Below are 24,175 nucleotides of genomic sequence, written 5' to 3' on the forward strand. Positions count from 1 at the left end.
TCCCATTTTCTACGGAGACATGGCGGAAGGATAACGGAAAGTGGGGGAGGTTAATCACTGCAGTCGACCAGGAGTGAGTTTCTACTTCGGTTCAACATGTCATGGCCAGAATATTCAATACTCCTATTACTTCTATGCAAAAGTACTCGAGAACAAGCAATTGCCATTAAGTTTAACTCAAAGCTAAGATAAGACTCGCGACCAAACCAAACCAAACTCCAATCCGTCATGCATGTTGCGCAACGCCCAAAAGTCACAGAAACCAAAGAATCTGTGCCCTATATGAAATGCATCATTTGTTCATGATGGTCGTCAAGAAATTAAACAAACGCCTCGCTCTGCTCATGCCGTTTCGTGACTCTCTCACTTCTTGTTTGGATCAACGTCCTCGCCAAGCTCCCAAGGCTTGCGAGGGTCGACATAGGTCGATATTCGCTGGTCACCCCATCGGGCTCCAACAGTAACCCAGACATGCTTTTGCGGCGCATGGCTGCTGATAGTTTCTCTGTGTCCACCCCAACGGAGACGAGACTCTCGACTCATCTGACTGTTGCCCAGGCCTCCATTTGTGACCCATTCCCTGACAACATCCCTGATAAACGAAATCTTCCTGCGGAAATCGTTTGCGGCGGGAATGCCCTGCAGCTCGGGAGCAATTTCGAGCCGTGTTCGCGCTGGGGTTTTTGCTGAACGACTAGCACGTGGTGCAGCAGGCTTGACGTGAAAGTTCAACAGTGTTTGCAGAGGATACGACAGCATTGCCCTATCATCAAGAGCAGCGGCACCGATAGTGCCGGTTGCAGCAAGTCTCTCTGCAGCATCTTGAGGAAGATGCCAGAAGTGGCACCATTGTCCCTGAGCATCAAGAACGATCTTGGTGTGGTCGGGAAAGTTAAACTGTGTTGGTTAGCACATTGTCGTTGTCAATTTCTCTGATGGTCACTTACTTGGAGGTGTCCGTCACAGAAGACCCAGCATCCAACGTCTCCGAAGCGCTGGTAGAAAGTAACCAATTCGGCCACAGTGCCCTTTTGTCCTGGAGATATGGCACCGGCTGGGTCTGTCTCTTCAACAGGCGCAACATCGTCCCGTCCATACGCAATCATGTAGTTGGCAAACTTCTTCCAAAGGATGATTCTTTCACGCTTTCGATGTTGGAAGATATCCTTACCAGGCTGCATTTTGCCGGCGGTTCCATCCTCGTTCACAGATACGCGGAACTGCTCAGGAGAAACAACCACTTCGGCGAGTCCAGATTCACCATTGTTCTCGAAGAACTTGATGGGTTCGGTCATGGGCAGAGGTTGGCTTCTGTCTTCGTAGGTCTCATCCTCACGTCGAACAATGTGCCTCTCTGCACCACGGATGAAGACTCCAGCGGGAGGAAGCAAAGCTGCTTTTCCGTTCTCCGTGGTTGGGATATCTCGAAGAATGCAACCCACGCTACCATCGTTCAAGATGTATCCTAGACCAAACTTGTTGGTGTAGTCCACCCATTTAACAACTACATGGGGATGAGGCGGTGTCACCGAGCTCGATTTGACAATAGCAGTCGTTCTCGAGTTAAGAGCTCGCTCCAGTTCCTTGTCAAGGGAGCGCAAGCGTTCCAATATCATATCGGGCTTTGTACCCGTGATCCTGGACTGTCTTTCAGAGGAACTGAATAATGTTGCGGGACGCATATTGGTGGTATCCTTCTTGGGAGGTGCAGCCGGTGCGGGAGGAGCAGTAGTGGCCGGAGCAGATCCCTGACGGTCAAGCGTAGGTCTCTCAGACAGCTGACGCTCCGGGGGTTGCTGGGAAGCTGCCCTGACCGGGGGTGCAGATCGAGTGGAAGTTCGCATAGTTGTGCCTGCAGGTTCGACAGTTGCTCTTGGAGGAGCTTCTCGGGGCAGCTCCCTTCGTGTTCTCGTTCGTACGCTCTGAGAAGCCGAAAGTGTGGGCTCAGGCGCTGGGCGAGGCTTCGCAGGCAGCACGGATCCGGCTGGCCTATGCTGCATTCTTTGTTGCGCAGCAAAGCTCTGGGGGGGCTGGCGTAATAAACCGACTGGAGCCCTTTGACTGGTAGATAGAGGATCCTCGGTCGCTATGCTTGCCTGAGCCGCCACCGATGCTGTATATCTCGCCTTGATCTGCTGCTGTTCCTTCAGCCATTCTTCAAATGGTCTGTACACGATGCCCTCCTCAAGAGGAATCAGGGGTGTCAGTCCAGCCTTCTCCTCGGCTGCCATCTCCTTCCAGGTCTGCGTGTGGACAACCTGCAATGGTGCAAATGGGCCAATGCCACATTCTCGGCACATGTCCTTGAAATTTCTGTACGATTGCGCTTGAAGTGAGCTGCTCATGCGACTGGCGTAGAATTCTTCACGCTCCGGTGGGACCTCTCTCAGGCGAGAGGTCATCTCTGCTTCGGTAGGCATATAGCCACAGGTGAAGAAAGGGTGCTGAATGATCTCTTCCGGCTCCGGTCGGCTTTCGGCGTCCTGAAGCATGTTGGCAACTAGCTCCTTAGCTTCCTGGCTGATGTATTTTCGAGATGTCTCTGCAGACGGCCAATCGTAGTCCCTCTCTCGAGCTCGGCGGTAGATTTCATCGGTAGTCGAAGACTGGAATGGGGGTTTCGATGTGAACATGGCAAACCTTGTAATGTTAGCTTGGCAGATAACCAGAAATCTTTCCATCTTACATGATGATGCCCAAACTCCAGATGTCAACCATGTGGTCATGGCCCTTCTTCCCCTTCTGAAGAATTTCAGGGGCAATATAGTTTGGTGTTCCGCATAGAGTGGTTCGACGGATGGTATGCATATCTCTACCTGTCACCAGGAGAGCGGCAAGTCCAAAATCGCCAATTTTCGCGTTCATCTGGGAATCGAGAAAGATGTTGCCCATCTTCAAATCACGGTGGATGATACCTTTGCTGTGCATGTACTTAATCGCACCAGCGATTTGGACCGAGTAGAAACGGACCTCGGGCTCGGTGAGACCTTTCCTTCGCTTCACCATATCCATCAAGGAACCATTGGGACACAACTCGAGAATCAGGTAGGTGCACCTTTCGTGGGAAAAAGCTCGCAGGAACTGGACAACATTCTTGTGCTTCATCTTGGAATGAATTTGAAGCTCGGTTTGGAACTAGACGTGTTAGATATCAGCCATGTGTCACGCTTCCTCTAATTGCACATACCTTCTGCTCCATCTTGGGAGGCATATGGCTTTTGACGATCTTGAGGGCGAATCGCTGCTTTGTGGGGATGAGTTGGCCGCTGTAGCATACAGCAAAACCACCCTTTCCGAGCAGTTTGCCAACCTGGTAGGTTGCTCCATCGGGTCGATCGGTGCTTGGTGGCTCTGGGACTTCTGTTGGAGGAGGAGGAGGGTGTTCCTTCTCCTTTACAGCCTTGAGTTGTGCAGCGGTCTTCGTTTTGATGTCGGCCATTTTCGGTGCCCGTTGGGCGTTGGCGTCCCTTGGGGACAAAGGGTCTATGTCAGCGCCGCCTCGGGGCAGTAGCCTATGGGCCATTACTATTGGGACGCTGTGGAGCTAATTTGCAAATTGCGAAAGAGTTGTCGACGGGTCGTGGACGGGACGACGAGCAAGTTGTGGGATCAACAACCGCGTTGGAAAATCGCGAAGATCAAACTACAGCAAAGAATTAGAATTAGCAACACGCGCAGTGCGGGCAGATTTGGCAGCCAAAGCGATGATGAAGAAAAAGGCGGAGGCGTGGCAGTGGACCAGAACAAGGGGACGAAACTCACAAAACTCGCGACGACAACATGCAAGATAAGGAACAGTATTCGCCTGCTCACAAAACAGAAGCAAGAGCATCAAGCAATGCTAGAACTGTGGTGATCCTTTTATCAGCCTGGGGGTTAGTATCTGCAAAAAGCAACCGAAGCGTGAAGCTGGACGGAGGAAAGTAAAGGTCGTCAAGCTCCAACTGGTTGCGTTGGTTTGGTTTGTGTACTTTCCTACTGTTGCCGTTGGCAACCAAATAGATTCAGTGGAGCGCGATTGGCCAATGAAATAACACCATACACTATGCAGACCACTGTCTGCCCAATTATAGGTCTATAATCCTTGAACGACAATGGATGGCCAGTATTAGGCCTTGGTTTTTTGGGGCGTAGAGCGGTCAATTAATTGGCTTGATTAAATCAATTTTCGCATTGTTGTTGTGGATGTCTATCATCAATCAGTAAGTCATGGCTATCTAGTTCTATATCGGAGATGAGGTGGTATGTAACAATAAAGATATTTACAAGGGTCATAACTACCTTGAACAAATTGTCTATTGCTTCAATTGTTCATGGCCGATGCCCCTCGGGGGTTTCAAGAGTTTCGCGTCGTAGCATTTCCTCGCCAACACGTTTCCAGGTAGATCTCGTCTCCCCAGCCGCGGGTATCTCCATTCAGAAACTCCGTTTATAGGTCGTGTGTTGATGCATTATGATGCCTGCAACGTTGGGAGTAAGGGCTGCTTAGTCTTGGGGTCCTTTAGCTCACGCAGAGCCTCTTCCAAGCTCTCATATCTTTCTTTCTGCCTCTTTTCCGCCTCCTCTAACTCCTCCTCCCTCTTCTTGAGGTCTTCTAACTTTCGGTCTAGCTCTTCTATTCGAAGTTTATTCATATCAGGCTTCTTCGACGTCCTCCAAGTTTCGTAGACGATAAGAGCGATGGCCACCGAAAGAATAAAGGCATCACCGATAACATCGGCGAACAAGTCTACTGCTTTGTTCTCAGGGAGCGATCTGAATTTTCGCCGCCAGATATTCTGGAAAGCCATGCTCCTCTTGGGGACTTCAGGGGCCGGCTTTTGCTTGAGTTGATCATCGCGTTTCTGCTGCTCTTCCGTTTTGACTGTCGGTGCTTCGGCCTTTTCCTTGGCTCTTCGCTCGGCTTCTGGATCTCGCAATAACGCAACCGACATCCGCATATTCAATTGATGCATGTATTGTCCATATCGGGCGGCGAATGCTCGAAAACGAGGGTGGTCGTGAGCTCGAGCTTTTATATGGTTCTGCCGCGCTATTAGTATCTGGACTCCATGTAAGGAAGCAAAGTTCATACCGCGCCATATTTGGAGACATGCCTCACAAGAAGTGATGCAAGCTTAAAGAGGGGGAGAGGGACCATAGCTGCGGTGGTTCGGAATGCCTTGGCTTCAGAATGAGTAGGTAAGGTACTAGCTACCTAGCCAAGTTGGTAAATGTTGAATATTCGGTAGTGTTGGTGGGGCTTTCACGATCGAGGGCTGTCGATCATCGGTCAATTGGCGTTTTGACGTATGTGAAATATCAAGCACTGCACAAAACCAAGGGGATAAAGACAAAAGCAGTAAACTTGTTGGTTCAATTGAATCTACCTTCCTAGTATAAATTCCAGTACGCCAGCTGTTGTTCTCCAGCCCAGATGGACTGCCGTCACTTTCGGAGCCGTGATGTTCCGCGCTGACATTGCAGAGCTAGAGGCATCAAGCTTTCATTGGTTGATGGTATTGAACGAGTTAATACTGCTCAATCCATGCATACCTAGATACCTATTTGTAAGAACAACCTCACTTGCTACTTGAAAGGCTTCATTCTCTGGCCAACTAGAGCATGATCTATGTATTTTGTGTACTCAGAGGATTCGAAAATTCGCCCTTCATGTCACACTTTCAATATTGGAATATCCAAGAACTGTTATAATCTCCAGTTGGTGATTAGCTACCTACCCTAAACACCAGCAACTCAATACAGTGGATGTCTTCGGATTATACCTAGGTGGTCTTGATTGATGGTGTTAGTAGGGAAGGGCCTTCTTTAATGTTACTGCAATCTATTTAGGAAGGAACCTCTAGGCAACCTTTGCGTTTTCCTTCCGTTCGTTTAATGTGCATGGCAAGTGCTGCACTTTGGTATTGAGATGGGCAAATCGCTCCTTCCTCATCTTGTTTCCTTGAACAAGATCTCATTCAACGCAGCAAACACTCTCATCACCTTGCTTTCTCACCCAATGCAAGGTTATCACTTCCTAGCTTTGCGCCAAAGTACCGGCCAATAATGTTTTCTTCATCCTTGCGAAAGCGAAAAGAATGGGCTGCAGTGATTCCCTCATTGAATACCAGCTCGTCTGCATGGAGAGGTTCGTAAAGGATGTGACCTGGTTCCATACTACACACTCTGCTCACACATGTCTCTTAGAAAGCACTCTGGAAACATGTGATATCACATTTCCCATCACAGCGTCTAACACCACTCCCGTTGATTTCAAGGTCATTCTCTCGTCGTTCTCTGAGCTTCAATCTGAACAGGGAAAAGCGCGCGTAGAAAAGCTGTTCTTGATGGAAGGGGGAGAGCATGTTGCTGTAGTATTGCTTTTGGACGGCGAGAATTCAATTTTGAGCTTTTCGAATCTCCAAGCTGAGTATGTGATTCAGGCTTGTGCTATCACTGATACCCATACTTACAAATCGTACCCCCAAGATGGCTATGTTGGGATTATGCTATGCCAATGATCCCTATTACTACCATCAAAGCAGTACCTGGCTGTCTTGAATGGCTCCAACGAGACTGCGACTCCAAGCAGTCCCCACTGGATGCCGACATAGGCATGGTTAATCGAGACCTGCTGCGTTGGTGTGTTAGCGGGAAGCCGCTTTCAAAAGACCAAGTCAATATCCTAACCGGTATCACGTCCGGGTTCAAAGACCTTGCCGACCACTCTATTCTCCCAAGCGGACAGGCTGCCATCCGCGAATACTTGGGCGACGAAGACGGTGGCCGGCTTGTATCATTTCTTACCAATGGCTCTTCTGATATCCAGGGTAAAAGCTGAGCACGACAGGCACCCAACCTGCGATATTATAGAAAGATGCAGGGCAGCTGTTGGTTCGTACCTGTCCCAAGATACCGGGCGGTAACGATGAGCATGTGTACCGGAGGCTTGGGATGCATCGATGGATATAGCATGATCATCATCCAATGCAGAATGGAATCTTACCAACAATGGTCCAAGTCGATCGCCTGTCCAAGAACTCGGGTCCTACAACCCTGGGACCAGTAGTGCTGTGCAGGTATATGGAGCAAAAGCGCCGGGGATAAGCCACAGCGACTGCAAGCTTAATGGATTGCATAGTTGACCACTCACAGTTCTTCGCCCAAAAAAGTCGGTGGGAGAGAACAGTCACAGGCTCAAATTATTGGACTTGCCAACCGTTGTGAGGACAGGGACGGTTATCCACCTGGCAACGCATAGTGATGCATGGGCTGGCCTGGTCGATGAGTTACTGAGCCAATCAGAGTGATTTTGCAACCGCCGGGCGAGATTCTACTAACGATGTGATTTAGGTTCGTATGCTGATGGCGGGCCTCAAGCCTGAGTAATCGCGCACTATCGGACGACCCGAAGTCTTCGCTTGCACATTTGGGGGCAAATCACACATCCTGTGTATTGGCCGATATGGTGACTGAGAAAAGACCAAGCCGCTACTATCTGAAATGGCATGAGCTGAGTGATTTCTGTCACTAGTTCGACGTGACGGTCAAGGAGCAAACGCAACGCTATCTATCAGATGACGAACAATGATTTGGGTCTGGTCTCGTCGGTCCCGAGCGGTAGACGATGTCGACGGCAAGCGCTTGATCCAAATATTTGGGTCCTCTACCAACAAACGAAGAAAGTTTGTTTCGAGAAGCGCTCTCATCTGGGGGCGGAGTGTCTCATATTCATGTTTGTTGGATAGCCTAGACAACCGACCAACATGCTTACTGAAGCCGACCAACATCAGATCTGCCCCAGATCCTCATCTTCAGTATTTGCGGACTTTGCTCAACCGGGCATGCTGTTGTGATGTATAACATCACTGGCACAAGCATTAATGGTTAAAAAAAGAAACCCATCCAGCCCATCCTGCAAGCAGCGATTAAGTGAGCAGGGATTAGAAGGAAATGGTGGGCGGGAAACGAAACCAGGGGTCAGGGGTCTTGTCTTCCAGCAGCAAGCCAAAACGCTGCACGCGTCGGTTGTCCCAGCAGGTGCTTCATGTGCTGTCTATTGTCTCATAAGTTATAATCGATATCAGCCAAGCTTTGTGGATTCCCTCATGCTACAAGCAGACAGGATGGAAAGACTGCTGATTGAAATGAAGCTCATCAAAGGAAATAATGAAGCAATACGGTCGTCGACCCTCTCAGATCGAGTTCTTCACTCGTCTATCCAGGGCTTGCTTTAGCTTACTGCGCCAACCCTGGACCCCTGCCCCATCTCTGTCTACCCGCCCACGCTTCTTGATCCCACATGGCTGCTAAGCACGCCCATTGGCTTTTGCTCTGACATCTAACCGCCGAGGTCAACACCAATTACCAGCCTCCGCACCACTACGGCCGGTGAGGTTATCGATGTTTGACCACACCTACCACCTAAACCTCCAATCATCAAGCTTCAGAGCTGGTAGCACCCGCTTTAGCTCCAAGTCGATGGATGCCGGACGTGTGACGAGCCGCTGCATCGCATAACTTAACATCCTAGCTCTTTTCTCCCCGCCTTTCCAGCGCACCGCCAGTCTTCAACCAGGGCGCTTGCTTGTCTGTGAGGCGAATACTTCAAGATGGTCCCGAGAAATGGCGTGGCTCGTGGCCCGACGGTCCATGTATACCCTGGTTCATTTGTAGATGACTGCATTGCATTGGCCCAGGATTTCGATACCAGGAAAGAGGCGCATTTTTGCTGTCGTCGTCGATTTTCTTGGCCCTTTCTTAAAAGTCTCAGGCTGCCACTTACAGCCTCCCCTCCCCTCCCACTCCCTGGTCCATCTTGAAAACATTGTAACGTCTCAGAAAACTCCTGAGTATCATCGCCTCAGCTGCTCATACAATCTTGCGACTACAATACCCGGGACAAGTCGAAGCCGTTGCTTAATGAGACAGATTAGGCTTGAAACTACCGCCACCGTCGTTCCCAAAGACAACCAAACCGAAAAATACTATACAATGTTGGGTGCATGCTAGAAAGTCGAGAGCGTGGATCTGCCAACCAACTTCCGCGACATCATCGGCTTCACAACCATCCGTTGACATATCGTCTCACGCCAACGTCTCAAAATCCAAGCATCCGCTTTATCCACAATAGCTTGGCTACACCCTCAACCTTCAGCCTTAACACATCGTTATATCCATCAAGGGCCTCTTCTCTTCCTTGATATCATCCGCCCTTCGCCCTCTGTCCTCTTTCTCTGATCATTCGCTTCTTTCTGTCTGCTGGTCTGACAGTTACCTTTCGTTTAATATTTATATATTTTCTTTCTTTCGTTTGTTATTTCCTTTCGCCGCTGGCCGGTTTGTAATACCACATCAAAACGACATCCGGAAGCAGTGTTGGAGCAGCATACGAATAGACGACGAATCAGTGAGAGGAAAAGACGACCGGTATTGTCTACAAGGGAAGAAAAGTTTCAGAAGAAAGAGCAAGGCAACTTAATTCGGACTCGACAATTATCCATCCATCATGGGAAAGCTCATCAAGAACCACTGGGCCCGGCTCATCATCCTCAGTGCCGCAGCCTGTAAGTTGACTCTTCTTCTATGACCCGGATTTAACTAATATCTTCGCCACAGACCAAGTTATAGCTGCCATTGAGTGCTTCTTCTATCCCAAGATCTTTTGGGACTTCCTCACACGCTCCCTAGACGGCGCAGTAAAACCTGTACCAGCTTTGCAGATAATAAACCTGATTCTGGGACTGGGCATGTTATGTCTTGAATGGCCTCTCAATTTCGTCGCTGGCACGGCTTTCCATCGCTCGCTGGAGTTGCGTCTGGCGATCATTCCACTCACGGCACTGAGTGCTGCTCTCATCTACCAAGGCACAAATTCCGCCATCTACTACCTCATCGGCATGGTTGTCTATTTCTGGGGTTACAGCGAAGGAGAGGTAAGTCATGAATGCCACCCCGAGACATTCATCCCGGCTAACATAATTTGCCTAGATGATATGTGCAAAGCCATGGACGCTACCTACCCGTGGACGTAGTGGCGGCCCATCTCGTGCATAGTCGCGAGTTCTCAGCATAAATGTATTATACATACTACAAAATACAGGAGGGGCACAGAACGAGTTCTCCGGCGAACATGTTCTGGGCTTCAATTTTCTCAGGAATAATGCACAACACATATACCCTTTCCGGCGTTTGGCGATCTCATGATATATACGACTACCAGTACTACACGTTGTACGAACGATCCTACACCGAGGAGTGGACTGGGTCTTGATTTAATTTTCAGCATTACATGCATGACCAGCGTGGTGGCGTTGGTAGAGGATACTAGGATAGGGAGACATTATTTGCCGTCGATTCCAGCGGAACGTCGTGTGGTCGGAAGGTGAAGGACCCGGCAAGACAGCATTCACAGGCTCGAGAGATTCGTATAGGAGCCTGTCATAGTTCATGGGCCAAGTAGCCAACCGAAAATAGAATCTAATACTATCAAAAAATACCTTCAAGGGATTGTTACATTCAACAAATTTTGTTTGGTCATCTTACGGTTGGTTACCGAAGCCAAGCCGGAAAGACACCAGCCGTGATGTTCAAAACTTAATGAAACAACTGGGTGTTTCTTAAATGAACCGAAACTGGATCTGTTTATTATATGGGTTGCCGAGTTGTTGTATCGGGCGAAAATTCCGAAACACCCCTTGACAAATCCTATCGATAGTTATCATAGCGACTATAATAATATTGGCATGCCTGCAATACCTTAGCAACAGCACTTATAGCCACGAACTGGCTGAGGACCTACCCACCTTGAGGCGGTGCAATCTTCAGTCATTAAACATATACAAGGGCAAAAGATAAGAGAAATAGTAACCAGGATCAGTGACTCCCCTGGAAATTGATAAAGTGCATGCTATTGTCGAAGCTGGAATTATCGATAATGAAAGATTAGGCTGGCTGGTGAGCTGCATTCAAACGATCACTAATTGAGTGGCTGATAGAAATGATAGACCGGTTTTTAATTCTGACAGTGCATTGATTCTTTCATTCAGCCTAACAAGACTCTTGGTGAAGATGCACTTTTCACTCATGTTCATTTATGCGCCGTGCAATCAGGAAAAACATGTCACCATAACATTAACATCCTACAAGTGCAATGATAAAGCCACGAGCTTTTATGGTCAAATATGAAAGGCTTGTTGTTATTTATGAGGCGCTATCATCAATCATGCCCATCTCTCAGAGCATCAGATCGTTGGCTATTGGACCCGATCACCTATCACTATGATCGTAGACCAAGTACCCGCCCAACAACAATCGTCAACCATTTCGGATGAGACTCATGTTGTTGCTCAAAACAATCGCCCACTTCGTCGTACTTGATTCTGCGCTAAACCTGTGAAAAACCCAAACGCCTGCTGCCTGGTACATCGTCTGGCACCTTGTTTCTTCTAGTGAGAGAGGAGAGGGCCCTTGTTGTCGTTCTTGTTGCCTTGACGCTCGGGGAACTGTGTATCATGTTAGTCATAAAGCTTGTTATGATATATGAGAGCAATGTCTTACCTCAGTGGTCTGAGTCTCGCCCTTCTCAAGGATCTGCTTAATGACATCGTCGTCGACAGAGGTGCCGAACTCGTTCTCCAGAGCGGCCTTGGAAGCGGCATCGAGGGTTCCCTGAGCTCCTTGACTGTTGACTCGTTAGCTTCGATGCCATATATGTCGGTCATGTCTCTGTCGGGAGACAATAAACACCGAGGCGGAAATGGCCTGACTTACCCGTGGGTCAAGAAGATCTTGAAAGAGGAGATGAAGTGAGCCAGAGGGATGCTCTTGTCGCTCTTCCACTTCTGGTAGGTCTCGACATCGTCGATGAAGATGACAAAGTCATCGCTGCCCTTGAAGTGGACCTTGGTCTGCTGAGTCTCGCCACGAGCCATTGTGGTTGATTGTAAGAAAGGGAGTTGTGTTGGTGGTGGTGAAAGGTCGTTGATTGATTGTGTATCAAAGTGATTGATGTTGCTTTGGGATGAAGATGAGGAGGGGAAGGAAGTGAGGGGGAGAGGTACGTTCGGAGGTTTAAAAGGAAGCTCAACGAGGGGAGCAGTGACGAATGTAGCTTGTTGGAAAGAGCTACCTACGTCATAGCCGTGCTCTTCAAGGCGGGCAAGTGGGCAAGTACGTACCTCCACCGCGGGGCTCTCACCTCAGGGCATTGACGACTTTCACCTGGAGACGAGAGAATTCCCCATTAAAGCCAGCCACGAGCATCAACTTGGCCAATCATAATAGGAGATTCACTGTCCTAATGCTTTGCCAGGTCAGAAGTTGCTCGTCTTATTCCTCACGTTCCTGCATGTTTTGCATCCACCGCGTACGTCACCGTATTTCAAGCAGATGCGAAGCCGAAAAGAAGACACCTCACCAATTCCATGGCAAGCTTCGAATTGATCGCTCGCGTGCCCCGCGCCAGCCCCAAGCAAACAACTTCTCGTGTCAGCATTGGCTGCAGTGGAACCTTGACGATGTTTTGTTCTTCTCCCGCCTTCCACGTCAGGTACAAATCATACCTACCTCTGTAGGTACCTGGATATGCAATATGTAATATCTCATTGCCTTGGCATCCATTCATGGAAGCTGGCTTCATTCTACCTACATACTTGATGCCTAATGGCCAGGTTTCTAAACTTCATGGCATGAGATGCCTGAACATCATGATGTATGCATTCACCCGTCACTTAACCTCGTGATTGTGTCTCAATATCATGTCACCAAGCTCTAAAGAAGATACACCCTTAGTGCCAGACTCTAGGTACATAATTCTGTGCACAAACATCAAACAGGTGAATATTAGTACTACGTAGTCCTGTTCCACAATATAAGGCTTGCCGTCGATTAGCTAGCTTGTGGTAATGATGTGTATTCCATAATCACATCTACACAGCTACCCTGAAGGTGTATCCAACACCACCGCTGGCCATGCAAACTTCTCAATGGAAGAATCTACGAATACCTGTATATTTTCTTTCACAACCCAAACCCTTCGCGGTCACCCATGGAGTATCCTTGGCTTTGACTACCGCGTTTGCACAGACGGTCGTGCTGTCCTTCGCAACAGAAACATTTCCTGTTTGCGCCGGTGATGAGCTTGTTGGAAGCTTGTCTGCCATTTGATCCTGTCTAGTCGTCGCTTGTTCCGACCCGCTCTGAAGCCGTTTCCTTGATATGGTTCCTATCAGATCAAGAGGTTCGAGTTCTGATATTTGTGCAAGCTCGAGTCTTGGAGATTGACTGTCCGAAATGCAGGACCCTTCACTCAGTGCGTGGGTCTCTGGGGAAAGGGAGCTCCTTGTCGTGCAAGAACGTGAGCTGCCATCCCGAAAGTTCTTGTCAAACACGTCCATATCGCTATCACTTGAAATGCTGGTGTGTTGAGCTTGCTCCTCGCTGGATGGATCTTCAACCATTTTGCGTTTCACGCTTCCTGATCTCCTCGCCATGCTTGATACGCTCAGTTTCCTCATTACGGTCGATGCCGACCGTCTGACTACCTGTTCATTCCTCGCAATATTCGTCATACTAGGAAGCGGAAGCACATCGCGACTCCAGACATCTGCCACAAGTATCTCGAGCCGGGCCCTTTCACTTCGAGACGGGACCAAGACTGGGGTTCTTGGTTTTGTCGTTAACAGTGATTGTGAACGATTGAGTCCATTCACCGTACTGGTAAGATTACTCGATCTCATAGCACACGTGTTTTTGAGAATGACATGACATGCAGACGACCCAAAGTCTCTAGCTGAGGTATGGTGGGTCGACAAGCTTCGTGCAATTGTCCCTGCAACTATTAGTAACGGAGGGGCTTCTCACGATACGAAATCACATACCCGGTCGTCCAAAAACAGCACCTAGGCTCATAATATCCAGGGAAAGAAATATGTTGAGGCCTGTAGCTCTTGTATCCGGTTTCGAACCTGAAGGTTGGCATAGCCGACTTCGCCATTCGTTTTCCTCTGTTGTTGTACAGGCCGTCATGACAATTTCGTATAGCTGATGATCAATTTTAAAGACCAGTTTCCATGAGAAGGGCGTTAGGTGGCATTGCAAGCCTGAAAAAACCTATGTCAGCGACGAGCTTTAGCAAAAGATCATATATCCTACCACGCCCATTGTCAACATCTTCAACGGTTGCACTATGTATATCGATGCAGGCCAACACCGTGTAAATCTGGTCGTACCTGCCACCACAGGCGAGGCAAAGGACGTCCCTGTAGAGCAAGCAGATCATATACTGGCCATCGACGCCAGTCGGTGTCTTCCAACAAACATGCAGGACCCCACACAACTGTATGTGCCCGAAAGACCGCACCTGATTCTTCGAGTTCGCGTCAAGTCTCTGTTCGAGGCGTTAGCTGCATGGAATGATGTGACCAGTAGAACACACCCTGTTGGGAAAGACTATGCGATCCTGCAGTAACCAAGTTTTCTCAAGAGCCTCTTTCATCAAATTGTCTTCGGTCGAGCGATTGATCTCAGATGTAGCTTCGCGAAGCCTCATCAACGCAGTTTCGATTTCCATATGAGAGTTCGGACAATCAATGACAGGCGTGCATTTCAGTAGCTCGGCAAATAAGAGGGGGTACTTGCAAACTCTTTGGATGGGCTGGTGGTAGTATGTCAGATATTGAAGTATAATCAGCCAGAGGACGTACCTTGACAAGAAGGTCCCCCATGGTAAGTGATTTTCTGTCGTCACACAATGGCGATGATTCTATCGTGAAAGCGAAGGCCTCGAGGCCTCTCTGATGAGTTTCCCATTCAGGAAGGTTCTCAAGAGCCGAGGTAGTATCCTTGATCATGATCTCATACTTCGCACCATATTCTCTATACACGAAGAATCGATGCACCTTGGAGAAGGACTTGGTCAGTAACTCCCACAAAACTGTGAAGGTGGTAGCTTACTCGCTTGCTGAAGACCTTTGCTACTTCCGCCGCCACTTGAGGATCGGAAAATACACCAGGCTCCTTTTCGAGCCTCTGAAGGCTGACCTGATCTTCTAGAAGTACATCCAAGCTGGCCCATCGACGATGTCCTGATCTAGGGTTGGCGAATTTGGAGGACGCAAAGAGGTGATCGGCTTGGCTGTACTCGGAGTCGGGAATCACACGGTGCAGTTCACCTAGCATTTCTTCATGCAACTGAAGGATGCGGTCCAGGTTGTGGTTGATGGACGAGCGTAGTCGTTCAGGTAAAGTAGGAAGAGCGGCAAGCATGTTGATATAGGTCTTGATCGTCAGTAATGTATCGGGAATGGAACGAAGCACCATCTTACATGAATGAGGAAGCGAACGTCGCCAATGTAGCCTTCCTCCGTACTTATGAGCTCCTCCAGGATTTTTCGGCGCCGCATTGAACGGTGCATTGCATCGATATCTATATTTCCCTTTTCCATGGGGATACTATCCTCGGAGAATCGAGGAACAGACAGAGAAGCTCGACTGCTTCGCTCAGCCCGGGAACGGCAACGCGAACGGTCTTGACGTCGGCGTGAACGCGAGACAGCACTGCCGCTAGCAAGGCTGATACTGGCGCTTTGGACTGCGGCAATCAAACCAAGTGAGGACCCGGAAGATGAGAGTCTACGGCTGAGTTTGTGGCGGAGTGACTGTTGATAAGTTTGGTCGGACTCAAGGTATTGCCATCCAGCATCAGGAGGCCATATTGCTTCCTCATCGCTTCTATGGCTAATTCGCCGATGCAGAGATCTCATCCATTTATGGAATGGTCGTCGAGAGTTGCTGTTGTCATAATAAGGGCCTTTATAGGTAGGACCCTTGGAGAGATCGATATGTCCTTGTGCATCAGAAGGCGCAGTTTCATGAGTCGTGTATTCGGCATTGGTTGTATTCAAGGCAGACAAAGCATTTGTATCGTCGAGACGTAAACCTCGTAGACCTGTAGACAAACTGATGTCATGTAATCTGGGTGGGCCACCGTGAGGATCGAGACGTGATGCATATGGAAACCCGGCAGTCCAGCTGAAATGTCGTGTATTATGAATGCTTTGAGAAACATCAGGCCAAGTCGGAGGATTCACAAGAGCCATGACGAAAAGAGAGTCACTAGGTAAAGTCCAAGAAGGTAACAAAGTGCTGGTTCCAAGAAAGCCAATCAACACTCCAAGATCCGGCTTCACGCGAGCCGGTGACACATGGCCGTGATGAATGAAAATGACGAAGAGCGGTTGACAATCCAGATGATAAGTTTTAAGTAGAGGTCAGAGGAGCAGCAGCTCTACGATGATGGAAACCTATAAGGAAGTCACGATACTGAGGCAACTACCTCCCTCGTAGAGAGGGACCAATCCTTGAAGACTCTCTTTCCCAAATGGCTTATCAGATCAGCAGGGCAGGAGCTGACCGGCCGTAAAATTGATTTCGACCGAGCATTTCGCACGAGAGCGAGGAACTCTACAGCGAGGCTGTCTTTCACGATATGTTGCATGTCCACTCGGACAGGAATCGACAACCCTCGACTTGGGCCATATCACTGCATTCGGCACAGCCGGTGATGCGCATCCTAAGTATCACAGCTGAGATGTAGTAGTGCAAAGAGGCGCCTGCAAGGTCTCATTGGCTTGAGAAGAGGCTGGAAGCACTGGTGATGGTAATGGTAATGTTGATGCCAGGCACTGACAATATGATGCAGTAAGACTAGAGAGTTAATTTGAATGGAAGACCTTGAATGCGCCAAGCCTGGTTGGATGTGATTTCACGATATGAATATCACAGAATTGGATATTTCAGCTGGTATCCTTTCGATGTTGGCCTCATGGCTTGCAGGAGTTTTGCAGCCTTACAAACCCAAGGCTGGCCACGTAAGCAGGTAGGTAAGATACGCAGTATCGTCGTCCATCCCCGAAGCTGCGGTATCAGGGCTGCAGAAGCATCCGATTGAGGCGGCGAGGAGCTTCCCGGCCCAGAGAACTGTGCATATAAAGGCCGAGGAGGTTGGATATGAAACGCGGAATACAGTTGTGTGACTATCGTGTTTGAGAGATGATGATTGGGTGGTGATATGTATGCTGAACTGGCAATAAGGTTGAGGGGACCAGTACTTTTGTTGCGGAGCTGATCAAGTGATGAGACTGCATGTGCATAGAATGTTCTGTGATCTCATGTTTCTTTCTGGCTTCGATGGGCTGTAGAAATCTGTCATGGTGTGTTGGTAAACCAGTATAATGGCCTGCAAGAACAAACACATCTACATATTTACACCAGCAAACCTTGAGAGGCGATAAGAACTGGCTCCAAGTTTTCAAAGTATCGTAATCTGCGACATCATTATGCCAAGATTCACAGTCGTGAAGACTCCTCACAATGAATCATTGCCCAGACTTGGTGGATTTACCTTGGCGTTATATAATTTTTCCCTATGCATGAGACCGCTAATCATTAACCGAGTTCGTTATCTGGTTTGAGTTCAGTAGTATATAATGGCCATAGAACTATGTCATCAGAGAATGAATTTCTTCAATGTTTTCACGCGAGTCGGGCTCAAGCCTTGCCTTGAGACTATCATGACTGCAAGTGTGTAGAGCCAAGACTGTTTCCGAGTCAGTCGGCATACCGGACCGAAACAACGAATTTTCTTAGACAAAGAAGCTTACGAGTCCTTATGAGCATCGTGCCTCTTCGTGGAGAAGTGTGCTGTGGTTATACTCCACCTGCTCTCAGTTACCCATCACTATCTTCAACTTCCATTGGAGAGAACGGCATGTCGGCAATCGCCAACTTGGCATATATGCTCGGCAAGTCAAGAGCCAGGTTTTGACTTGTGTTGATGTAAGGTGTTAGCTGACTGGCCTGGTTAGCCTGGGCTCGGCATCGTGGCGGTGCATATTCATATGAGAGCTAAGTCCGAAAGAGGTAAAAATCAACCTGGGGCCGAGTGCGGGCGAGCATTGCATTTCACCTCAGGCAGTCTTGAATAGCGTTTCAGGGGATTTGGTGCCTGGCTGGACTTGTTTTCAGGGGAGTTACAGTGGCCCTCTCTCCTGTCGCTTGCCCGCCCGGATTGTGGGGATGCGCTACTGTAACGCTAGAAGACAGGAGAGACCTGCCGACTGCCCGGGGGTCCATGGAAACGAACACGTTGAACTTTCTGATGACGAAGCTGTTTGACCTAACACCAAGTCTACTCATTTCGAGGTTTCAAACTGACGATGTGAGCGTCAAAGGATAGTTTCAAGATCCAATGCTGTCTACAATTGGTCCTCAACGTTCTAATATATTAATATAGAAAAGTAAACCAGAATAGTCTTCTATTCGTACAAAGATAATAGGATAATTACGGAGGAAACTGCTTACAATCAATCAATGTCTTGTCCTGAACAACAAGGTTGAAGGTTAGTAGTAGGTTGCCACGTGCGGGCCCTTTTCGATCGCCTTGCCTTTTTCGTCTTGACAAATCTACCACCCGGCGTATCAGACTAGACCTACCAGGTACCATGGCAGGAAGTCGGTGATTATTGCCTCCGTGTCTTCTCTTCCTCTCACGCATTTTCTTTTTCTAACAGGTTCTCTTGTTGTTATTCCTTCTTGACTTCTGCATACCTGGGTAATCTTTCTTACCTTGCGTTAAGGTTCTTTCTTCATATCCCTTCCTTTGTCGCAAACCGTATCGACTCTTCAGCACACGAACCAGGTTTAGCCTTGCCTCGAGCGCCCGCCTCGCGCAGTCTTCGTGATGGAGAGCGCCTTCGCGAAGCCCGTTGACGATGTTCTCGCCAACTTCAAAGTGAACGCGAAGACAGGTCTCAGTGATGCGCAAGTCACTGAACTGCGTAATAAACATGGTCGCAACTGTATGTCTACTCCCAACGAAGCCCCGCCATCAATTCCAACTGTTCTAACCATCTGGTAGCCATTCCCGAGGAGCCTCCTACCCCCCTGTGGGAGCTTATTCTCGAGCAATTCAAGGACCAACTCGTTATCATCCTCCTCGGTTCCGCCGCTGTGTCTTTCATTCTAGCCCTTTTCGACGAGGAAGAAGGATGGAGCGCCTTCGTCGACCCTGTCGTTGTACGTACATTGCTTTTTTTCTGAAACACTATGATTCAGTTTGGACAAGCCGCTGACCTGCAACCCTACTACAGATTCTTACTATTCTCATTCTCAATGGTGTCGTCGGAGTCTCCCAGGAAAGCAGTGCCGAGAAGGCCATTGCGGCCTTGCAAGAATATTCGGCCAACGATGCCAATGTAGTGCGAAACGGTGGCCAGGTCTCACGGATCAAGGCTGAAGAACTGGTTCCCGGTGATATCGTTACAGTTCATATTGGCGACTGTATTCCTGCCGATTGCCGACTTGTCTCTGTCGAAAGCAACAGTTTCTCCGTCGACCAAGCAGTTCTCACTGGAGAGAGCGAGAGTGTTGGAAAGCGCGCCTCCACGGTTGTCAGCGATGACAAGGCTGTTCTACAGGACCAGACCAACATGTTGTTCTCCGGAACAACAGTCGTCACTGGCCGCGCTCGAGCCGTCGTCGTCCTCACTGGTGCTAGCACCGCCATCGGAGATATCCACGAGAGCATCACTGCTCAGATCTCGGAGCCTACTCCCTTGAAGCAGAAGCTTAACGACTTTGGTGACAGTTTGGCCAAGGTCATCACCGTCATCTGCATCCTGGTCTGGCTCATCAACATCCCCAACTTCAACGATCCTAGCCACGGTAGCTGGACCAAGGGCGCCATCTACTATCTTAAGATTGCTGTATCTCTTGGTGTCGCTGCTATTCCCGAAGGTCTGGCTGTCGTCATCACCACCTGCTTGGCTCTTGGAACGAGAAAGATGGCCGCCAAAAACGCCGTCGTACGAAGTCTTCCTTCTGTTGAGACCCTTGGAAGCTGCAGTGTTATCTGTTCTGACAAGACTGGTACCTTGACCACCAACCAAATGAGTGTGAACAAGGTTGTGCATCTGAACGAGGACGGTAGCGACCTCAACGAGCTTGATGTCGAGGGTACTACTTTCGCTCCCCGGGGATCTATCAAGGCTGGCGGTGTCATCGTTCGCGATCTTCACGTCACGTCCAACACCATTCGTCAAATGACCCAGGTTGCCGCCATCTGTAACGACGCCCAGCTCGCCTACGATTCTCAGTCTGCTACCTTTTCCAGCGTCGGTGAACCCACTGAGGGTGCTCTTCGAGTTTTGGTTGAGAAGATTGGACCTTGCGCTCCCGCCGATACCCGCCCCGAAGACTGCTGTCACTATGCCAGTGCTACCTACCAGAATGAGTTCCCCCGTCTTGCCACATACGAATTTTCCCGCGATCGTAAGAGCATGTCTGTCTTGGTTGGCAGTGGCCGCGATAAGAAACTTTTGGTCAAGGGTGCTCCCGAGTCTGTCATCGATCGCTGCACACAGACCCTTGTTGGTTCCAACGGCAAGAAGGTCCCTCTTACCAAGAAGATTGCAGACCGTTTGATGAGTGAGATTGTACGATACGGTAACAACGGCCTCCGAGTTATTGCCCTCGCCAGCATTGACAACGTCCCCGAGAGCCCTCTGCTCCAGTCCGCCAACTCTTCAGAGCAATACGCCCAGCTTGAACAGAACATGACTTTCCTCGGCCTTGTGTGCATGCTTGACCCTCCCCGTGAGGAGGTTCCCCATGCTGTTAAGCAGTGCAAGGAAGCTGGTATCCGCGTTATCGTTATCACCGGTGACAACCGCAATACAGCTGAGAGCATCTGTCGACAGATCGGTGTCTTTGGTCAGCATGAGGATCTTACTGGAAAGAGCTATACTGGTCGCGAGTTTGATCAACTGTCTCCCAGCGAGCAGCTCGAGGCCGCCAGGCGTGCATCTCTGTTCTCCCGTGTTGAGCCCAGCCACAAGTCCCGCCTGGTCGATCTTCTCCAGTCTCTCAACGAAGTTGTTGCCATGACCGGTGATGGTGTCAACGATGCTCCTGCTTTGAAGAAGGCTGACATTGGTGTTGCTATGGGTTCTGGAACTGATGTCGCTAAGCTGGCTGCCGACATGGTCCTTGCTGACAGCAACTTTGCCACTATTGAGGTCGCCATTGAAGAGGGACGCTCCATCTACAACAACACCCAGCAGTTCATCCGTTATCTCATCTCTTCCAACATTGGCGAGGTTGTTTCTATCTTCCTCACAGCTGCGCTTGGTATGCCTGAGGCTCTGGTTCCTGTTCAACTTCTCTGGGTCAACCTCGTTACCGATGGTCTCCCTGCCACCGCCTTGTCTTTCAACCCCCCTGACCACGACATCATGAAGCGTCGACCTCGCAAGCGAGATGAGGCACTTATCGGTGGCTGGCTCTTCTTCCGTTACCTTGTCATCGGCACCTACGTTGGTCTTGCTACCGTTGCTGGATACGCCTGGTGGTTCATGTACAACCCCGAGGGACCTCAGATCACTTTCCGCCAGCTCACTCGCTTCCACCACTGTTCAACTGAGTTCCCCGAGATTGGCTGTGTCATGTTCTCCAACGATATGGCCAAGTCGGCTTCGACTGTGTCGTTGTCTATCCTGGTTGTTATCGAGATGTTCAATGCCGTCAACGCCCTGTCGTCCAGCGAATCCCTTCTCACCCTGCCTCTGTGGAAGAACATGATGCTCGTCTACGCTATCGCTCTGTCAATGGCGCTTCACTTTGCCCTTCTCTACATTCCCTTCCTTCAGGGTCTGTTCTCCATCCTTCCTCTGAACACTCTCGAGTGGAAGGCTGTTGTTATTATTAGTGCTCCCGTCGTGTAAGTTTTGCTCCCCTTTTGACAATAAGTACATCCAACTAATGTTTGACAGACTCCTCGACGAGATCCTCAAGGCTATTGAGCGACAGTTCTTTATGCAGACAACAACTGACACTTCCCTCAAGACAAAGAAGGAGCAATAGAGAAAACGTGTATAGAGAGAAGAGGATGACGACCTGGTTAAGGCTAGGATTGGCTAGAACATACGTGTACGATATAGCTACCAGCTCGAGGAGCTGTGATTAGAACTAGACGGCCACATTGGCCTCCACGATAAACAAAATCCCAAGTTTCGTTTCGAAGTCATCGAACTCAATTGAAAGACAGAGTGAGACTTGGCGGGTCTGATGGAAAGCAAAGATTGCAGTGTATTCGCTAATATCATGTTTAAGCTAAATATATTGCCAGGGTTTCCCCAACGTTTTAAAGTCCTGTTATACTTCTTCGTGTAGTAACTCACCCAGAGTCTTGCTCTCTTCCATAATTTCCCTAGCATCGCCAACAGATACGTTCATGTCCTCCATTATCAGCTGTACAGCAAGTTCCGCAACCAAAACAACCTGGATGAAAGCTGCTGAACCACGACCAGCAATGACACGATCCTGTGTAGCTTTCTCTTTCAGCGATTCGCCAAACTCCTCAACGAGGTAATCACACATGAGCTTGCAGCCTCGTGGACCGTAGTATCCTGGATTCAAATCCCCTTCCTTCTTGAGTGACCTAGCTTGACCTGTCCGGATCTTCTCAGCGAGGACATTCCGGTAGTGAGACGTTTTCCCATCGACGATTTTGGACAAATAATGTTGATGGTCCTTCAGCCGTTCCTCGAGTCGCTCCCAGTCGATGTGAGGATAGCCTCTTTCACGCCATGTGTCCATAGCCGTTTCTTTCTTATGCTTTGCACAGAACCTTGTCTGCATCTGCACATTCAATCTCTTGCCTTTGGAGTAGTCCTTAAGGGACTGCTCTGAAACCGCGTCCCCGCACCATGGACACTGTGTCATCTTATCCTGAAGGTTTTCCTCATCTTCAGGCGGCATGTTATCAGATTCCGTGTCGCTGAGCTGGTCCAGATCTGATATGATTGGCGACGACAGGATATTTGTGTTGCCACTTTCTAGGTCGAAACTCGAATCGAGAGCGACAGGATTGACGAACGTGGCAGGTTTATATTCTGGTATAGGAGGTCGCTCTTCCTGCCGTGCCTTCTTTTTCCTCTGCTCTTCTTCATAAACTTTGGATACTTTCATGACTCCCAGCCTGCTGGATCTCGGGTTTTGCGGAGTGCTGGTAGAACCAGGAAAGACCATCTTTGTTTTGACTGCCTTCTCAGGGCTACCAAAGTCATCTGCAGGGACAGCCAACATGCCCTTTTTAGGTTCTGAATCTTCAGGGCTAAGAAGTTCTCTTGCGACAGACTTGAAGACTGGTTCAGCCTCGATCGGAGAGCTGTTGAGAAGGTCGTCATCCTTGTGTCTCTTGTTCATCGTCTTGCCATCCGATCTAGTTCTATCGCCTTCAAGCAAGTTAACAAGAGGCCAAGAAGATGATAACTCAACAAACCTTGTTTCGTTTCTGATCCCTGTGAACTACGGGATACTTGAGAACTTCTTGAAGCTTGCGCAGCTTTGCCATATTTGAAACCGCCGAACTTGTCATATCTGGACTTGGTAAACCCTCGCTCATCGACGAATTGATTGGGCTTGGCGTTCTCTGACAAGGAAGTCGTCTTCCTTTTTTTGGAGCTTGGAGATGATTCTCTGTCGGTGCTCCCAGCCGTTAATGGCTTACTCCCGCTCTTTCCTTTCTTTCTTGATGTACTCTTCCGAGACTTACTGGTACTCGAAGTAGAGAAATTCGAGCGTTTGATGTCCCCCCGAGCTGGTCTTTCCGCCTCAGAATCATCAGAATCAGGAAGTGTCTCCTTGGGACCGCTTGGTTTCAACTTTAAGTCCGCAACTGATGGCGGTTCCTCATCCTCATCCTCGGAAGACAGTGGAGGAGCGTCCTCTTCAACTTCTTTTTCAAGCTTTCGCTTGTTGCCACTGAAAGTGCTGAGGAGGGTTTTTGGTTTTTGGTTCCTACTCAATCCCAATACTCTGCTCATCTTTTCTGCAAATTTCCTTTGCTTAGTACTTGATGAAGTTGGGACAAGATTAATACGGGATGCGGCGTTCCGAGTTTTGAGCTGCAGTGTATCGGCAAAGGGAGAGCAAAGGGAGCATCAGAACAATTCCACGCAAAAGAGAGCGTATCCGTACATATAATAAACAAAGAAGGGGAATGAGGGGGCCAACGTTATAATCGCTCGATTAATGTACCATCACTGTTTGGTTGTTTGTGTTTCCTCACCTACAGATCAGATCTGCTAAAGTTGAACGAGGGCAGCAATGCTTCACGCGTGTACCTAGGTAC

General features: G+C 49.0%; 8 protein-coding genes across 8 annotated transcripts; 3 read left to right on the forward strand and 5 right to left on the reverse strand.

The window, feature by feature from the left end:
- Window positions 1-103: 103 nt before the first annotated feature.
- Window positions 104-3,920, reverse strand: B0J16DRAFT_328347 (kinase-like domain-containing protein). Its single transcript, XM_046126222.1, has 5 exons — window positions 3,763-3,920; window positions 3,188-3,643; window positions 2,687-3,135; window positions 948-2,640; window positions 104-897 (listed from the first exon to the last, which is right to left on the reverse strand). The coding sequence occupies exons 2-5, from the start codon at window positions 3,521-3,523 to the stop codon at window positions 364-366; spliced, it is 3,012 nt and encodes a 1,003-aa protein (XP_045989145.1). The 5' UTR covers window positions 3,524-3,643; window positions 3,763-3,920; the 3' UTR covers window positions 104-363.
- A 216-nt stretch (window positions 3,921-4,136) lies between these two features.
- Window positions 4,137-5,389, reverse strand: B0J16DRAFT_328348 (optic atrophy 3-like protein). Its single transcript, XM_046126223.1, has 2 exons — window positions 5,075-5,389; window positions 4,137-5,024 (listed from the first exon to the last, which is right to left on the reverse strand). Exons 1-2 carry the CDS (start codon window positions 5,138-5,140, stop codon window positions 4,452-4,454), a joined length of 639 nt encoding a protein of 212 aa, XP_045989146.1. The 5' UTR covers window positions 5,141-5,389; the 3' UTR covers window positions 4,137-4,451.
- Window positions 5,390-5,574: 185 nt separating this feature from the next.
- On the forward strand, window positions 5,575-6,823 carry B0J16DRAFT_366709 (uncharacterized protein; the record flags this gene model as incomplete). The annotated part of the gene is made up of 3 exons (XM_046130100.1): window positions 5,575-6,130; window positions 6,190-6,412; window positions 6,472-6,823. The coding sequence occupies exons 1-3, from the start codon at window positions 6,049-6,051 to the stop codon at window positions 6,821-6,823; spliced, it is 657 nt and encodes a 218-aa protein (XP_045989147.1). The 5' UTR covers window positions 5,575-6,048.
- Window positions 6,824-9,242: 2,419 nt separating this feature from the next.
- Window positions 9,243-10,147, forward strand: B0J16DRAFT_20824 (uncharacterized protein). Its single transcript, XM_046122988.1, has 3 exons — window positions 9,243-9,548; window positions 9,601-9,917; window positions 9,973-10,147. The coding sequence occupies exons 1-3, from the start codon at window positions 9,491-9,493 to the stop codon at window positions 10,036-10,038; spliced, it is 441 nt and encodes a 146-aa protein (XP_045989148.1). The 5' UTR covers window positions 9,243-9,490; the 3' UTR covers window positions 10,039-10,147.
- Window positions 10,148-11,066: 919 nt separating this feature from the next.
- Window positions 11,067-12,131, reverse strand: B0J16DRAFT_328353 (ribosome maturation protein). The gene is made up of 3 exons (XM_046126224.1): window positions 11,755-12,131; window positions 11,542-11,665; window positions 11,067-11,486 (listed from the first exon to the last, which is right to left on the reverse strand). The coding sequence occupies exons 1-3, from the start codon at window positions 11,913-11,915 to the stop codon at window positions 11,430-11,432; spliced, it is 342 nt and encodes a 113-aa protein (XP_045989149.1). The 5' UTR covers window positions 11,916-12,131; the 3' UTR covers window positions 11,067-11,429.
- Window positions 12,132-12,679: 548 nt separating this feature from the next.
- On the reverse strand, window positions 12,680-16,189 carry B0J16DRAFT_20889 (uncharacterized protein). The gene is made up of 7 exons (XM_046122989.1): window positions 15,309-16,189; window positions 14,938-15,261; window positions 14,688-14,882; window positions 14,420-14,638; window positions 14,137-14,371; window positions 13,863-14,084; window positions 12,680-13,813 (listed from the first exon to the last, which is right to left on the reverse strand). The coding sequence occupies exons 1-7, from the start codon at window positions 16,080-16,082 to the stop codon at window positions 12,966-12,968; spliced, it is 2,817 nt and encodes a 938-aa protein (XP_045989150.1). The 5' UTR covers window positions 16,083-16,189; the 3' UTR covers window positions 12,680-12,965.
- A 2,296-nt stretch (window positions 16,190-18,485) lies between these two features.
- B0J16DRAFT_20954 (uncharacterized protein) lies at window positions 18,486-22,049 on the forward strand. The gene is made up of 4 exons (XM_046122990.1): window positions 18,486-18,842; window positions 18,902-19,059; window positions 19,134-21,760; window positions 21,813-22,049. Exons 1-4 carry the CDS (start codon window positions 18,725-18,727, stop codon window positions 21,901-21,903), a joined length of 2,994 nt encoding a protein of 997 aa, XP_045989151.1. The 5' UTR covers window positions 18,486-18,724; the 3' UTR covers window positions 21,904-22,049.
- On the reverse strand, window positions 21,980-24,148 carry B0J16DRAFT_20962 (RTC4-like domain-containing protein). The gene is made up of 2 exons (XM_046122991.1): window positions 23,324-24,148; window positions 21,980-23,276 (listed from the first exon to the last, which is right to left on the reverse strand). Exons 1-2 carry the CDS (start codon window positions 23,865-23,867, stop codon window positions 22,195-22,197), a joined length of 1,626 nt encoding a protein of 541 aa, XP_045989152.1. The 5' UTR covers window positions 23,868-24,148; the 3' UTR covers window positions 21,980-22,194.
- Between the last annotated feature and the right edge of the window lie 27 nt (window positions 24,149-24,175).

The sequence above is a fragment of the Fusarium flagelliforme genome, assembly GCF_020744385.1.
Source record: "Fusarium flagelliforme strain FIESC 12 MPI-CAGE-AA-0113 chromosome Unknown B0J16scaffold_1, whole genome shotgun sequence".
NCBI classification, from domain to species: Eukaryota; Fungi; Ascomycota; class Sordariomycetes; order Hypocreales; family Nectriaceae; genus Fusarium; species Fusarium flagelliforme.

Coding starts and splice junctions, on each gene's coding strand:
- B0J16DRAFT_20824 (XM_046122988.1), top strand. CDS start 9,491: ATGGGAAAGCTCATCAAGAACCACTGGGCCCGGCTCATCATCCTCAGT. Junction 9,549..9,600: donor CATCCTCAGTGCCGCAGCCT/GTAAGTTGACTC, acceptor TCTTCGCCACAG/ACCAAGTTATAGCTGCCATT. Junction 9,918..9,972: donor GGGGTTACAGCGAAGGAGAG/GTAAGTCATGAA, acceptor TAATTTGCCTAG/ATGATATGTGCAAAGCCATG.
- B0J16DRAFT_328348 (XM_046126223.1), bottom strand. CDS start 5,140: ATGGTCCCTCTCCCCCTCTTTAAGCTTGCATCACTTCTTGTGAGGCAT. Junction 5,025..5,074: donor ATGTCTCCAAATATGGCGCG/GTATGAACTTTG, acceptor ATAGCGCGGCAG/AACCATATAAAAGCTCGAGC.
- B0J16DRAFT_328353 (XM_046126224.1), bottom strand. CDS start 11,915: ATGGCTCGTGGCGAGACTCAGCAGACCAAGGTCCACTTCAAGGGCAGC. Junction 11,666..11,754: donor AAGATCTTCTTGACCCACGG/GTAAGTCAGGCC, acceptor ACGAGTCAACAG/TCAAGGAGCTCAGGGAACCC. Junction 11,487..11,541: donor GCGAGACTCAGACCACTGAG/GTAAGACATTGC, acceptor CATGATACACAG/TTCCCCGAGCGTCAAGGCAA.
- B0J16DRAFT_20954 (XM_046122990.1), top strand. CDS start 18,725: ATGGAGAGCGCCTTCGCGAAGCCCGTTGACGATGTTCTCGCCAACTTC. Junction 18,843..18,901: donor TAATAAACATGGTCGCAACT/GTATGTCTACTC, acceptor ACCATCTGGTAG/CCATTCCCGAGGAGCCTCCT. Junction 21,761..21,812: donor ATTATTAGTGCTCCCGTCGT/GTAAGTTTTGCT, acceptor AATGTTTGACAG/ACTCCTCGACGAGATCCTCA.
- B0J16DRAFT_328347 (XM_046126222.1), bottom strand. CDS start 3,523: ATGGCCCATAGGCTACTGCCCCGAGGCGGCGCTGACATAGACCCTTTG. Junction 3,136..3,187: donor CTCCCAAGATGGAGCAGAAG/GTATGTGCAATT, acceptor TAACACGTCTAG/TTCCAAACCGAGCTTCAAAT. Junction 2,641..2,686: donor TGGAGTTTGGGCATCATCAT/GTAAGATGGAAA, acceptor TAACATTACAAG/GTTTGCCATGTTCACATCGA.
- B0J16DRAFT_20962 (XM_046122991.1), bottom strand. CDS start 23,867: ATGAGCAGAGTATTGGGATTGAGTAGGAACCAAAAACCAAAAACCCTC. Junction 23,277..23,323: donor GGGATCAGAAACGAAACAAG/GTTTGTTGAGTT, acceptor ACTTGCTTGAAG/GCGATAGAACTAGATCGGAT.
- B0J16DRAFT_20889 (XM_046122989.1), bottom strand. CDS start 16,082: ATGGCTCTTGTGAATCCTCCGACTTGGCCTGATGTTTCTCAAAGCATT. Junction 15,262..15,308: donor ACGTTCGCTTCCTCATTCAT/GTAAGATGGTGC, acceptor CTGACGATCAAG/ACCTATATCAACATGCTTGC. Junction 14,085..14,136: donor AGATGTTGACAATGGGCGTG/GTAGGATATATG, acceptor AGGTTTTTTCAG/GCTTGCAATGCCACCTAACG.